This window comes from Scyliorhinus canicula, chromosome 16 (assembly GCF_902713615.1).
Source record: "Scyliorhinus canicula chromosome 16, sScyCan1.1, whole genome shotgun sequence".
Taxonomy (NCBI): Eukaryota; Metazoa; Chordata; class Chondrichthyes; order Carcharhiniformes; family Scyliorhinidae; genus Scyliorhinus; species Scyliorhinus canicula.
Genome location: NC_052161.1, coordinates 21376897 through 21393315, shown reverse-complemented (window position 1 = coordinate 21393315; position 16419 = coordinate 21376897). Strand labels below are relative to the sequence as shown.

General features: G+C 45.5%; 1 protein-coding gene across 1 annotated transcript in view; it reads right to left on the bottom strand.

Annotated features, from left to right (window-relative positions):
- pdzd8 (PDZ domain containing 8) overlaps positions 1-16419 on the bottom strand; it is a 239125-nt gene that overhangs the window by 116098 nt on the left and 106608 nt on the right. The window contains exon 3 of the mRNA XM_038821436.1: positions 2973-3075. Within this exon, the coding sequence (XP_038677364.1) occupies positions 2973-3075 (103 nt within the window). The remainder of the gene's footprint in view (positions 1-2972; positions 3076-16419) is intronic.

Sequence of the window (16419 nt, the reverse complement as noted above, 5' to 3'; positions counted from 1 at the left end):
TTTTCTGTGTGGCACATGAAGAAACAATCAACATATTCAGCCAATCTCTACTGTCCATACTTTAATGCAGACCAATTTGTCTTCATCCAACACCCTATGGCCTACACTGACTGCTGATCTATCATCGCCTCAATTTTAAAATGCTCATTCTTCCATAGCCTTTCCCCTCATCTCGGCAACTCCTTCCAGCCCTACAATTTCCCCGCCCACCGCACGCTTGATTTTAATTGTTCATTGTTAAAGGACTTTTTAAAAAATCTTTCACAAGATTTGGCCAGCATTCCTTGACCATCCCTAATTGCACTTTAGCTGCCTAGGCTCCAACAAGAATTTCCTCCCTAAACCTCTCCAATTCCCTTAGTTTTAAGGTGTTGTGAGGGAACCTATATTTTAAATTTAATTTGTATGTTTTGAGGCAGATCCTACCTCTAAAAACAGAAGCTGAACTGAAAACAAAACTGAAAGGGAAGCAGAAAGTATAGACACAAATGAAATTAAACTTCCCAGTCTCAATGGAAATCAGTAGCATGTTGAGGTTGGGCAATCAAAACTAAAGCTTGTTGAATGATATAAAAGGACATGGATCACTCTAAGCTGTGCAGTATCAGTTGTTGAGTCCACTGGAGCAGAACAGACAAACTGAAGAAAACTCAAGACAAGCAGGTTAGATCCAGAAGCTGAAAATAAAGAGACTAAATTGCTGCAGTGGTTTCTGTTACTTAAAGGTAACAGTGCTGAATCTACCCCATCCAGATCAAGTTGAGCAGTTTTGTAATGCTTTTTGTAGTGCGCCATTTGTAGTGAAGATCGTGAATGTGGAATCGGTGTTGGTCGTGCGCTGATGTCAGCTGGGGATCAGACTAGCTCCTAAAGGAGAGCAACTAAAATTCCTTGTGGGAAAGACAACATTTAAAGGACTTTGTAACTCACTGCTATCACTAAAATTTGTGAAGACTGCTGAGCCAATTCTACGATCTGCCTTAATTGCATCTGCCACTTAATTTGCAATTTATGGTTTATATTCAACCGCAGCTGCCTGTTTAACATGTGAAGTCTCAATGTTGGAGTATAGGATAGTGTTTACTTTGCTGACTCTTATATCGTAAACATGCTTCTACCTTAAAGGAATCCTGTGGCTTCATTCTTTTAGTAAATAACTGGGATTTTGAATTTCATCTACTTAAAAAATAATTACTAGACTTCACCAACACTCTTAAAACTTCTCTTTGAACAGATTTTTGTCGATTTGTCTAATATCTCCTTACGTGGCTCGGTGTCAACTTTTCTTTGATCGCACTCCTGTGAAGCACCTTGTGAATGTTTGATTGTATTAAAGGCACTAGGTAAATGCAAGTTGCTATTGTTCAACAAAATACTCAACTGTTGATGCAAAAGAGCAACCACATACAGGCACGAATGAGACTATATTGTATTGCATTAAAAGCTCAACTGAATAAGGGAAATATTACACTGAAATACAATGCAAAGTCATTGTGTTTTCCATTCATTGTGATGGGTGGACAGTGAAAGCAATTATACTGGACAAGATGTCATGGACATATCCATATAAAGCTAATGTTTTTTAAAAACTGCTTTTGACAGTTTAATGCTAAAGATGGCACAGTTGAATCTTCGGCTGACTTTTCGGCTACTATACAAATCCCTGGAGAATTTGGAAATTAGAACATAGAACATAGAACAGTACAGCACAGAACAGGCCCTTCGGCCCTCGATGTTGTGCCGAGCCATGATCACCCTACTCAAACCCACGTATCCACCCTATACCCGTAACCCAACAACCCCCCCCCCCCCCTTAACCTTACCTTTTTAGGACACTACGGGCAATTTAGCATGGCCAATCCACCTAACCCGCTCATCTTTGGACTGTGGGAGGAAACCGGAGCACCTGGAGGAAACCCACGCACACACGGGGAGGACGTGCAGACTCCGCACAGACAGTGACCCAGCCAGGAATCGAACCTGGGACCCTGGAGCTGTGAAGCATTTATGCTAACCACCATGCTACCGTGTTGCCCCTAAATTGTTGATGACAAAAATAAAACTTATGCAACAAATAGCGATACCAGGATGACAAAGGATTCTATTTAAACATCGCATGATGGAAGCTGACTAAAACAGAGTCAGGACCAGATAGCCCTCTGCTGGACAAAACATTCCATGGACAAGACAGTCAGATCACATGAAATAGCCAAATGCTACTAGTTCAGTGACAATGGTACAAGTTTTACGCAGTAAACACATTATGCCGCACTGTTAACAATCTAAAGGAACAAAGGTGCCCAACATCTATATCGTGTATGCACTATATTGTTACAAAGCCACATTTCCATTAAGGTGCACTCTAGTTACTGGATCAGGGCCACTCACCCTGGGTGGCCCGAGCAGACTGCAGCTGTAGGTTCCTACCTATTTGAAGTCTGACTCTGTTTCACCGGCTCCCCATGGGATAAAGATAGACACAACAAGCTCAATACTTTGTCCCTCAATCTGAATGATGGGTGCAGTTAGGTTGACAAGCACATGTTGCAGCTTTAAAAACTGTAAACACTCTCTAGAGTAATTAAAGTAAAATTTATCCTCATTAGGAAAAAAATCATGAAACTAAACTGAACCATGTCACTTCTTTAAAACATGGAACCCAAGTAATCAATATATGCCAGTGATTCTATTTCCTGTATGCTAAAATCTGAAAATCACACATTTCAGTTGTTCTTGAAAGCATGAATTATTAATGACCTCAGTTACTCCAGGGTTTGGGGGGGGGGGGGGGGGGGGGATTCATGTGGGTTTAATCTGAGGGAGCCTGCCAACACACAAGTTCTCTTGATTGTATAGGACTAGGTTTTACTATTTCTTTTGTTCAGTGTTTCATGAAAGTCTCCTGTTGACACTATGAAAAGCAATAATAGTTGCTTTCACTTAAGAACAGTAAGTACTGTAAATAAGGATACCGTTTTGATGGAGCTTCGAGACTTCTCTTTCCAAACACTGGAGCTCAATTCCAGAGTACAATGAATGTGTTCAGCTCGGTCGTAGAACCCCAGGATAAATAACCTAAGCAAGAGAGTAACATGATTATTACTTTAAAGACTCAGACAGTCCATAAAAATACTTACTGTTGATCACAAAAAGCTTTTATTACATTTACTTTCATTTCCTGCACTATTAGTTATTGTTTGATTCAGTTTGGTACAGAAAATGGTAAATACATCATATACTTTGGAATGAATGCACATGGATCAAAAAGTCTCATATTGGATTCCCAATCATTGCTGAATCAACTGATGCCAAGTGAGACAGTTATTCTCAGATGTGTCTGCACATCCTCCCCGTGTGTGCGTGGGTTTCCTCCGGGTACTCCGGTTTCCTCCCACAGTCCAAAGATGTGCAGGTTGGGTGGATTGGCCATGATAAATTGCCCTTAGTGTCCAAAATTCTATGATTAACCTAGGACAAAAGTTCGGCACAACATCGTGGGCCGAAGGGCCTGTTCTGTGCTGTATTTCTCTATATTTCGCTATATAACTTTGCAGTAAAGAGGGTAGGGATTGAAAGGCAAAGTACTTGGTCACTATTTAGGAACTCTGGCTGGATAATTGACTGGGCTAAACCTGGTCCTTCTCATTGCCAGAACTGTTCAGACTTAAGTCATGAAGAATGGTCATGCAGGTGAGGTACTGATAACGAGCAGAATAGGCAGAGTACAAATTTGTATCGGACAACAGAGCACAATGTTAAGATGGGTGATGGGAGGGGGTGGGATGGGGGAAAATGTAAATTAATAATATGCAGAGTTAATCACAACCAAATTCAAAACCTTACTAAATGCTGGGTCCAAGATCACTTAGGAAATACAGGGATCCCCAGAATGACAGCGATGCCCCCGGGAGCACATAGCAGCATTACAACATGTTATTCACAAAATAATATTCTGATGCTACAGCAGAATTAAGTTTCAGGTGACTGGCGGCCACCATGTTTAATTAGCGCAAATAGGCACATTCTGAGGTCAGCTGTCATTGCAACACTCCTGACATGGACCATTCATATAGAGCCTCATTATGGACTCAGAAATCCTTAAGTTTATCACATCCAATAATTTTATTTTTTCTGACGTGCATTCATTCGTATCAGGAAGGTAAAATAAGTTAACCGATTTTTCCAGTAAGATCCCACAAATAGAGAACGGTCAGTATTACGATCCCAGACCAGGCGCCAACAGCGGCTCGGATACTGGACCAACAACACCCCAATATTTTACTTTTCTAAGACTGTGCAGAAAGAACACTTCGCTCCAGAGTGATTGCACAAAGAAATAGGGGTTTGGTATTTTAAAACAAAACTTTATTATGTACACGCTATTAAACTCCCGAAAATAGCTTACAATTACCACTTAAACTTATTACTCAATATAGTAAATACCACTATCTTTATTCCCAATTAAACAAGGAAAAACATACAGCTCTCAATCCATCCCACATTCCAAGATTAATACAAGTATTCCAGAATCGATTTGGCTCCTATTAGAACCCCTGCAGACTCTGGTTGGATGTCTTCAAAAAGCTGTTTCAACTGCTTTGTTTCGGCTTCCTCCTTGACCTCAGACAAGATTGCACTGTTTTAAATACTATTATCCTTATTTAACTAGTCGACTGGGTTTAAAAGGGTAGCCAATTTGGAACTCAACTCAAAACGTTTTCTCAAAATATTGGAATACCTTAGCTCCACCCAGCACTGACAGCATCACCCCAAATTGAAAACAAATGAACTCTCCAGTCTGAAAATACCAACCCCCCAGAAAATACTAACCCGAACTCTAAGTAACATCCTTGATGATCATCCATTGATGAGAAAATGAACTGGACTAGCCATATTATTACTGTCGCTATCAGAGCAGGTCAAAGGTTAGGAATCAGACAGCGAGTAACTCACTTACTGAACCCAAACGCCTGTCCAGCATCTACAAGGCACAAGTCAGGAGTGTAATGGAATACTCTCCCCTTACCTGGATGAGTGCAGCTCCAACAACATTCAAGAAGCTCAACATCATCCAGGACAAAGCAGCCTGCTTGATTGCTCCTCCTTCCACAAATATTCAAACTCTCCAGCGCCGACGAACCGTGGCAGCCATTTACAAGATGCACTGCAGTAACTCCCCAAGGTTCCTTAGACAGCACATCCAAACCCACCACCCTGACTTGGAAATATATCGCTATTCCTTCACTGTAGCTGGGGCAACGTCCTGGCACTCCTTCCCTAACAGCACAATGCATATACTTACATCTCAAGGACTGCAGCGGTTCAAGAAGGCAACTCACACCACCTTTTGAAGAGCAACAAGGGATGGGTAAGAAATGCTGGCGATGCCCACATCCCGTAAAATGAATTTTAAAAAACATTGCATTTACCCACATTACTCTGCTCAATTTCACCTCTGGATCCGAAAAGCTTTCTGTACTTGCAAAACAAGGTTATTTTAAAAACATAACTACGGCGGTCAAACACAATTTAACCCCAGGCCTTTAACCCTAAAAATGCCAAATGTTTCTATATAATGCATCTAAAATACTGCATTCATTGTTGTATTCTTCTTTGTTCTTCAAACATGGATAGGATGGGTATAGAGGGATACGGCATAAGGATATGCTGAGAGTTTTGGCCAAGGTAGCATCATGGCTGGTACAGGCTTGGAGGGCCGAAGGGCCTGTTCCTGTTCTGTATTGGTCTTTATTCTTTATCACACCAGTTAAAATGTTCTTCATTGAGGGAGGAATACTGGTCAGGACATTGGAAACATTTTCTATTCCTTCCGTAGTTCCAAGGATTTCAACATGCACCTGAACAGCTAAGCTGCTACATTTGATTATGTGACATTCCAAAATTAATTATTTGCATGCAAAGTAGTTTGCTAAGTTCTTAGGACATGAAATGGTGACTTGTTCCAAATTCCTATACCAGAAACCTCATCTCTCCTGTAAGTAGGCTTCACATCCCCTTTCCTTTAGGGCCCAATATCTAGTAATATACTAGCATGAGCAATCAGTCATAACAACGAAGAACATCGTTGTATGTACTGGTTGGTGTAATTTTACATGGCTGCATGTGCTCTCCACTCCACTCATTATTGTAGATGACCAGTGAAACACATTAATCACAAAAGAATAAACTGTTTAGTTCACAGGTGGGGCTGAAGAAATTAGAGATTACATAAACCAAATTCATTACTCCTCATAGCATGGCTAACAGTAAATTAAAACAGATGCAGACCCCTATTATGGCCAGGCTTCACTTTACTAATTAGTGCTCAATGAACCGAATGCCTATAAATCGACGTATGCAGATATGACCATGTTTCATTAGAAATGTAGCAGATCATCTGTACTGGCAGACAGAAAGGTGGGTTGAAGTGTGTCTACTTCAAAGCAAGGAGCATCCGGAATAAGGTAGGTGAACTTGGAGTGTGGGTTGGTACTTGGGACTACGATGTTGTGGCCATTACGGAGACATGGTTACACCAGGGATAGGAATGGTTATTGGAAGTTCCAGGGTATAGATGTTTCAGTAAGAGTAGGTAAGGTGGTAAAAGAGGTGGAGGAGTAGCATTGTTCATCAAGGATAGTTTAACAGCTGCAGAAAGGCAGTTCAAAGGGGATCTGCCTACTGAGGTAATATCGGCCGAAGTTAGAAATAGAAAAGGAGCGGTCACATTGTCAGGAGTTTTCTATAGGCTCCCAAATAGTAATAGAGATGTGGAGGAAGAAATTGCAAAACAGATTATGGATAGGTGTGGAAGTCCCAGGGTAATTGTCATGGATGACTTTAACTTTCCAAATATTGATTGGAACCTCTATTGGTCGAACAGTTCGGATGGGGCAGTTTTTGTACAGTGTGTGCAGGAGGGTTTCCTGACACAATGTGGATAGGCCGACAAGAGGGGGGGCACATTGGATTTGGTACTGGGTAATGAACCAGGCCAAGTGTTAGATTTGTTTGTGGGAGAGCACTTTGGAGATAGTGACCACAATTCGGTGTCTCACTATTGTAATGGAGAGGGATAGGGCCATACGGCAGGGCAAGGTTTATAATTGGGGGAGGGGTAATTATGATGCAATTAGGCAAGAACTAAGGGGCATAAGATGGGAACAGAAACTTTCAGGGAAAGGCACAAATGAAAAGTGGAGCTTGTTCAAGGAACAAATACTGCGTGCGTGTCCTTGATAGGTATGTCCCTGTCAGGCAGGGAGGAAATGGCCGTGTGAGGGAACCATGGTTCACAAAAGAGGTTGAATGTCTTGTCAAGAGGAAAAAGGAAGAGTTTGTAAGGATGAGGGTTACAAAGTAGCAAGGAATGAGCTAAAAAAAAAGGGCTTGGGAGAGCTCGGAGGGGGCATGAGAAGTCCTTGGCGGGTCGGATCAAGGAAATCCCCAAGGCTTTTTACTCTTATGTGAGAAATAAAAGAATGACCAGGGTGAGGGTAGGGCCGGTCAAGGATAGTAGTGGGAACTTGTGCATGGAGTCAGAAGAAATAGGAGAGGCGTTGAATGAATACTTTTCTTCAGTGTTCATCAAGGATAGCGGCCATGTTTTTGAGGATGAGAGTGTGATACATGCGGGTAGGCTGGAGGAGGTAGATGTTCTGAGGAAGGAAGTATTAGCAATTTTGAAATCCTGAGGGTCGACAAGTCCCCTGGGCCAGATGGGATATATCCAAGGATTCTTTGGGAGGCAAGAGATGAGATTGCAGGGCCTTTGGCTTTGATCTTTGGGTCCTCACTGTCCACGGGGTTAGTGCCAGAGGACTGGAGAGTGGCGAATGTTGTTCCTCTGTTCAAGAAAGGGAATAGGAATGACCCTGGTAATTATAGGCCGGTTAGTCTTACCTCGGTGGTCGGTAAGTTAATGGAAAACGTCCTGAAAGATAGGATTTATGACCATTTGGAAAGATGCAGCTTAATCCGGGTTAGTCAACACGGATTCGCGAAGGGTAAGTCTTGCCTCACAAATTTGATTGAATTCTTTGAGGAGGTAACTAAGTGTGTAGATGAAGGTAGAGCAGTTGATGTCGTATACATGGATTTTAGTTAGGTGTTTGATAAGGTTCCCCATGGTCGGCTCATGAAGAAAGTAAGGAGGTGTGGGACTAAGGGAAGTTTGGCCAATTGGATAAGTAACTGGCTATCACATAGAAGATAGAGGGTGGTGGTGGATGGAAAATTTTCAAACTGGAGACCAGTTACCAACGGAATACCACAGGGATCAATGCTGGGTCCTCTGCTATTTGTGATTTTTATCAATGACTTGGAGGAGGGGGCTGAAGAGTGGGTCAGTAAATTTGCTGATGACACCAAGATTGGTGGAGTAGTGGATGAGGTGGAGGGCTGTAGTAGACTGCAAAGAGACATTGATAGGATGCAGAGCTCGGCTGAAAAATGGCAGATCAAGTTTCACCCTGATAAGTGCGGGTTGATTCATTTTGGTAGAAAAAATTTGAATGCGGATTACAGGGTCAACGGCAGGGTTCTGAGGAATGTGGAGGAACAGAGAGATTTTGGGGTTCATGTCCACAGATCTCTGAAGGTTGCCACTCAAGTGCATAGAGCCGTGAAGAAGGCTTATAGTATGTTAGCATTTATTAACAGGGGCCTTGAGTTTAAGAGCTGCGGGGTTATGTTGCAACTATAGGGCAGCATGGTAGCATGGTGGTTAGCATAAATGCTTCACAGCTCCAGGGTCCCAGGTTCGGTTCCCGGCTGGGTCACTGTCTGTGCGGAGTCTGCACGTCCTCCCCGTGTGTGCGTGGGTTTCCTCTGGTTTCCTCCCACAGTCCAAAGATGTGCGGGTTAGGTGGATTGGCCATGCTAAATTGCCCGTAGTGTCCTAAAAAGTAAGGTTTTTAAAAAAAATAAATTTAGATTACTCAATTATTTTTTCTATTAAGGGGCAATTTAGCGTGGCCAATCCCCCTACTCTGCACATTTTTTGGGTTGTGGGGGCGAAACCCACGCAGACACGGGGAGAATGTACAAACTCCACTCGGACAGTGACCCAGAGCCGGGATCGAACCTGGGACCTCAGCGCCGTGAGGCGGTTGTGCTAACCACTAGGCCACAGTGCTGCCCCCTAAAAAGTAAAGTTAAGGGGGGGGGGGGTCGTTGGGTTACGGGTATAGGGTGGATACGTAGGTTTGAGTGGGGTGATCATTGCTCGGCACAACATCGAGGGCCGAAGGGCCTGTTCTGTGCTGTACTGTTCTATGTTCTATACATGACCCTGGTGAGACCACATTTGGAGTAGTGTGTGCAGTTCTGGCCACCTCATTATAGGAAGGATGTGGAAGCATTGGAAAGGGTACAAAGGAGATTTACCAGGATGCTACCTGGTTTGCAGGAAAGGTTATGAGGAAAGGTTGAGGGAGCTAGGGTTTTCTCTTTGGAGCGGAGGAGGATGAGAGGCGACTTAATAGAGGTTTATAAGATGATGAGGAGGATAGATAGAGTGGGCGTTCAGAGACTATTTTCTCAGGTGGATGTAGCTGTTACAAGGGGGCATAACTATAAGGCTCAGGGTGGGAGATATAGGAGGGATATCCGAGGTAGGTTCTTTACTCAGAGAGTGGTTAGGGTGAGGAATGGACTGCCTGCTGTGATAGTGGAGTCAAGGGCAGCACGGTGGCCTAGTGGTTAGCACAGCTGCCTCACGGCGCTGAGGTCCCAGGTTCGATCCCGGCTCTGGGTCACTGTCCGTGTGGAGTTTGCACATTCTCCCCGTGTTTGCGTGGGTTTCGCACCCACAACTCAAAAATGTGCAGAGTAGGTGGATTGGCCACGCTAAATTGCCCCTTAATTTGAAAAAATAATTGGGTACTCTAAATTTATTTTAAAAAATGATAGTGGAGTCGGACACTTTAGGAACTTTCAAGCGGTTATTGGATAGGCACATGGAGCACACCAGAATGACAGGGAGTGGGTTAGCTTGATCTTGGTTTCGGCAATGCTCAGCACAACATCGAGGGCCGAAGGGCCTGTTCTGTGCTGTTTTAAGTTCTAAGACACGGGTCATGATGTTCAATGTCAGTTGCTAAGTATGAATATTTCTGAATTCTGTTCTAAGCTCACTACAGACTGAGTCTCAGCGATGCAAGTCTCTAATGCCCTCTTGTGAGGAGCCAGCAAACAGCAGCACACTGTCCTGGAAAAAAGTTATAAGTAACTTATGGTCCTTTTCAAAAATTAATTAATTCACATCCCTTTCCAACGGAATCACCCAATGGGTAGTTAAGATGTAAGCACCTCGTGTGGATCTGGAGTCACACGCAAGTCTGACCCAGCAACGGCAGTGAGCGCTATTTAATGGCCACGTTGCGCTAAAGCGAGAGCAGGACAAGGCCTATAAATCATGGGAAAGGCCAGAATCAAGAATCGTGCCAAATGCCGATCTGGTTGCGATCCAACCGTCCACTCCCATTGGCATAATCAGGATCTCGCCTTAGCGTGGCGAGAAACTAATGGCATGGTCGCACAGTGGTTAGCACTGTTGTTTCACAGTATCAGGGACCCGAGTTCGATTCCCGGCTTGGGTCACTTTCGTGCGGAGTCTGCACGTTCTCAGTGTCTGCGTAAATCCCGAAAGATGTGCTTCCTAAGTGAATAGGACATTTTGAATTCTCCCTCAGTGTACCCGAACAGGCGCGGAGTTTGGCAACTAGGGGTTTTTCACAGTAACTTCATTGCAGTGTTAATGTAACCTATTTGTGACACTAATAAAGAGTACTATTAATAATTATCACTTAAGCCCAATCTCCATACAATTAATGTGAGTGATCCCCTATCTAACAGTCTCCAGTGATCTAACCGCCTCCCCAGCAAGTGGTTTCACGGGTGCCAATTAGTACTCCTTTTTCAAAACGTGGAAATGGCATAAGAGTTGCTGTGGGGACCCAAGGAAGTGAGTAGCCACCTTCGCTCATCGGCACAGACCCTGGGGACACTGGGGCTGCTGCCCTGATGCTCTGAAGGGGGTGGGGGAGTCAGCCTCGGTTGGGATAGGCCACCATGTCCTCGGGTTGGGGTGGGTAGGTGCCGCAGTGCCCGCGGGTCCACTGTGCCAACCCCTAGACTAAGTGGCCCACTCTAGGTACAACCCAGCCGCTGCCCACCTGCCCGACCGACCACCCACAGTTCCCACTGGCCGCAGAGGTTTCTGGCCATACGGCTGAAGGCTATAGCTAATTACACATATGTGAGAAATATGAAAATGACTAGAGCGAGGGTAGGTCCGATCAAGGACAGTAGCGGGAGATCGTGTATCGAGTCTGAAGAGATAGGAGAGGTCTTGAACAAGTATTTTTCATCAGTATTTACAAACGAGAGGGGCCATATTGTTGGAGAGGACAGTGTGAAACAGACTGATAAGCTCGAGGAGATACTTGTCAGGAAGGAAGACGTGTTGCGCGTTTTGAAAAACTTGAGGATAGACAAGTCCCCCGGGCCTGACGGGATATATCCAAGGATTCTATGGGAAGCAAGAAATGAAATTGCAGAGCCGTTGGCAATGATCTTTTCGTCCTCGCTGTCATCAGGGGTGGTACCAGAGGATTGGAGAGTGGCGAATGTCGTGCCCCTGTTCAAAAAAGGGAATAGGGATAACCCTGGGAATTACATGCCAGTTAGTCTTACTTCGGTGGTAGGCAAAGTAATGGAAAGGGTACTGAGGGTTAGGATTTCTGAGCATCTGGAAAGGCACTGCTTGATTAGGGATAGTCAGCACGGATTTGTGAGGGGTAGGTCTTGCTTACAAGTCTTATTGACTTCTTTGAGGAGGTGACCAAGCATGTGGATGAAGGTAAAGCAGTGGATGTAGTGTACATGGATTTTAGTAAGGCATTTGATAAGGTTCCCCATTGTAAGCTTGTGCAGAAAGTAAGGAGGCATGGGATAGTGGGAAATTTGGCCAGTTGGATAACAAACTGGCTAACAGATAGAAGACAGAGAGTGGTGGTGGATGGCAAATATTCAGCCTGGAGCCCAGTTATCAGTGGCGTACCGCAGGGATCAGTTCTGGGTCCTCTGCTGTTTGTGATTTTCATTAACGACTTGGATGAGGGAGTTGAAGGGTGGGTCAGTAAATTTGCAGATGATACGAAGATTGGTGGAGTTGTGGATAATGAGGAGGGCTGTTGTCGGCTGCAAAGAGACATAGATAGAATGCAGAGCTGGGGTGAGAAGTGGCAGATGGAGCTTAACCCTGACAAGTATGAGGTTGTCCATTTTGGAAGGACAAATATGAATGCGGAATACAGGGTTAACAGTAGGGTTCTTAGCAATGTGGAGGAGCAGAGAGATCTTGGGGTCTATGTTCACAGATCTTTGAAAGTTGCCACTCAAGTGGATAGAGCTGTGAAGAAGGCCTATGGTGTGCTGGCATTCATTAGCAGAGGGATTGAATTTAAGAGCCGTGAGGTGATGATGCAGCTGTACAAAACCTTGGTCAGGCCACATTTGGAGTACTGTGTGCAGTTCTGGTCGCCTCATTTTAGGAAGGATGTGGAAGCTTTGGAAAAGGTGCAAAGGAGATTTACCAGGATGTTGCCTGGAATGGAGAGTAGGTCATACGAGGAAAGGTTGAGGGTGCTAGGCCTTTTCTCATTAGAACGGAGAAGGATGAGGGGCGACTTGATAGAGGTTTATAAGATGATTAGGGGAATAGATAGAGTAGACAGTCAGAGACTTTTTCCCCGGGTGAAACACACCATTACAAGGGGACATAAATTTAAGATAAATGGTGGAAGATATAGAGGGGATGTCAGAGGTAGGTTCTTTACCCAGAGAGTAGTGGGGCATGGAATGCACTGCCTGTGGAAGTAGTTGAGTCGGAAATGTTAGGGACCTTCAAGCGGCTATTGGATAGGTACATGGATTAGGGTAGAATAATGGAGTGTAGGTTAACTTCTTAAGGGCAGCACGGTAGCATTGTGGATAGCACAATTGCTTCACAGCTCCAGGGTCCCAAGTTCGATTTCGACTTGGGTCACTGTCTGTGTGGAGTCTGCACATCCTCCCCGTGACTGCGTGGGTTTCCTCCGGGTACTCCGGTTTCCTCCCACAGACTAAAGATGTGCAGGTTGGATGGATTGGCCATGAAAAATTGTCCAAAATTCTATGATTAACCTAGGACAAAAGTTCGGCGCAACATCGTGGGCCGAAGGGCCTGTTCTGTGCTGTATTTCTCTATCTATCTCTATCTAATTTGGAATTGGCAATCTTATAGTTAAGTGTGTACGACACACATACCAAGTGGAGTTATTGGCCAGCAGTATAATCAAACTGTGAGGTCTGGACACTGGCATGAACACCGGAGGCAACACCGAGGACCACTGGCCAACATCCAAACACCCAGGAGCTGGGCCCCAGCACCGGGGACATATCGGCAACCAGAGGGTGGGTGCGTGCACCAGGGAAGGAATAAGCGCCGGTCCAGGAAACATTACAGTGTGGCCAGGGGTGCATGGGCAGGGCATGGCGATTGGGGGGGCAATTGGGGAATGGGGGGTCCACGGGTGGAAGACACCACTGGTTGTTAGTCTCACTCCCTCTCTAATCCCTTACAGATATTACATGGGATGGATGATACCTTAGGCACCGCAGATCTTGCCCTAGTGGTGTTGCTGGCACGCCAGGCGCCCCGATGCCGGAGATGGCAGCGGTAGCAGTGTCGACATAGACTCGAGGCGAAGGCCCACGTGCAGGGCCCCACCTCTTGCCCTCAGGACCTGACCGCCCATCAGGTCAGGGAAGGACCCAGAGGCAGAGGCCAGCGATGCCCCAAGGTGTACAGGCATCTTTTGAAAAGATGACAGACAGCCAAAGGAGGCTCCACCTCAACCAGGAGAAGATGCGGCACCTGTGCCATATCCTTCCAGACTTAGCACCACGTAGAGGAGGAGGATACCCGCACCCGGTGGCCACCAAGGTCACCTGAATTTTGACACCTCAGTATCATTCCATGGCTCCAGCAGAGACTTTTACGGCTTCTCACAAGCTACAGCCCACACGTGCATCCATGTGGTTACGGGTGCCTTGTTCGCCCACCGAGCTGACTGTCTCTGCGCTGGTGGAGACTGATGATGACTGTGCCGCAACTATTATGGTTCCATCCTCGGAGCTCTACGAAGTGTTCTCATAGGAGGAGGAGAGAGAGAGAGAGAGAGGGGGGGGGGGGGGGGGGCAGAGCGGATGACCTGACGCCATGGGCTGCAGGTCTTGTGAGAGAATGGACATTTTGTCAGTGGGAGGGATGGGTCAGTCTGTGGCTGACCCTTTGTGACCCCTGGGAGAACATAGCATTTCGTCTGGACCCCACTGCATCCAGCAGTCACCCCAAGTTGGTGTCACCAAAGTATGGGGCTGGTCTCCGTGACGGCGTGGCTGCGAGGGGAGTGCGGTTGGCTGAGCCGGAGCGGTTTGAATTCAGCTGTCACTTGTTAGCAAGGGGCTGGCGAGCGTGATCCCAGGCGAATCAGCCAACAAACCATGATTTGCGGCATGAATTCCCGGGGCCTCGTTAAGTCGGACAATTAACGGTTTATAGCCGTGACAGCCCGCCGGTCCATGCGAGAGAGCTTGCAGCATTCCCTGCTTGCTACCACTCAGAAACTGTTCCATTAAATCGCGCCAAGTATATTTAATTCTCAGTGACACGGTTTTGTTTTTTTACAAAAAGTAATAATTTTGTGGTCAGCATTTTTGTATATTTCAGATTTACTTTAGTAACTGCTACTGTCATCCGAGTGGTTGAGGGAGGGGCAGGGCCGGCAATTCAACATTTCAGGATACAGGATCTTCAGGCAGGACAGGGAAAGGTGCAAAAAAGGTGGTGGCGTTGCATTTTAATTGAGGACTTGTGGGAGGAAACTGGAGCACCCGGAAGAAACCCACATTACTGCAGCAAGGAGGGACCATCTTGGAAGGGTCTTTGAATGAGGCTTTGTGGGGGGAGCTTAGGAATAAAAAATGGGCGTTCTCGACCACCAAATAGTCAGCAGGCAGTAGAGGAGCAGATGTTCAGACAATTCACTGAGTTGTGTAGTAAGAAACGGTGGAAGGGTCAGATACGCACTATGAAAATGGGAGATGATGGCGATACTTTAAAGGGAGAGGAATGGTATCAATGCAAAGACTGCAGATTCAGTGTTCACAATGATCAGGAAGATCATTGAGTGGTGTTGTGCATTAAGGGAGGAAGAGATTTTTCCCCATAATTTCCCCATTGAACTAGCAGAGGGAAGGGGGATAGGAGAAAAATTTCCAAGTGATCCAGTCAAAGATTGATGGGCATCCATGCCAGAGGATACTAACGGAAGTTCTGAATAAGGCCATGGGACTTTTTCAAAATTAACTCAAGCCTGGAAAGGCAGCAGAAGAGTAGTAGGCCGAGAGGAAATGGCAGGGGCAGCACGATAAAATTGTGGATAGCACAACTGCTTCACCGCTCCAGGGTCCCAGGTTCAATTCCGGCTTGGGTCACTATCTGTGCGGAGTCGGCACATCCTCCCCGTGTGTGCGTGAGTTTCCTCCGGGTGCTCCGGTTTCCTCCCACAGTCCAAAGGTGTGCAGGTTAGGTGGATTGGCCCTGATAAATTGCCCTTAGTGTCCAAAATTGCCCTTAGTGTTGGGTGGGGTTACTGGGTTATGGGAATAGGGTGGCGGTGTTGACCTTGGGTAGGGTGCTCTTTCCAAGAGCCGGTGCAGACTCGATGGGCCGAATGGCCTCCTTCTGCACTGTAAATTCTATGAGATTGAGGGGAAGCGCAAAATATTGTGGGAGAGGGGTGAAATTAAGCATGATTGAACTGAAGAGGATGAGAGATTAGAGCCTCAAAATTACAGAAAAAGAAAAATGGTAGTTGGAGTCTTGAATCAAGAATACCAGCTTATATGCAAATCTGGAACAGGCCCTTAGTTTACAGAGACAGGTGGAGAGGTTGGGACCCGAATTCTGCAACCTTCCCCACTTCATATCCCTTCCCACTTATGGTGTCAAAGCTTCCACCTCTCTATTTCACACCCTAACTTTAAATGCCTTCTCAAAACGTATCTCTCGGACCAGATTTCTGGCCACTTTGCCAGCCCTCCTCTGCAAAGGTTCAGTATCTACTCCTTTGTTTCCTTAGAAAATATCTTGGGATGTATTTGTACATTAAAGACAATATTCATCTTAGCTTTGCTTTACATTAAAGACATTGGGGTATGGCAGCATAGTGACTATGTTACTGAACTCATAACCCAGAGATGTGATTTCAAATTCTATCAGGGCAACTGGGAAGAGGACCCTCCATCCGTCAAACCTCCACCGACAAAAAACTACTTTAAATCTACATCAAACCCACTTCCCAGCACTTG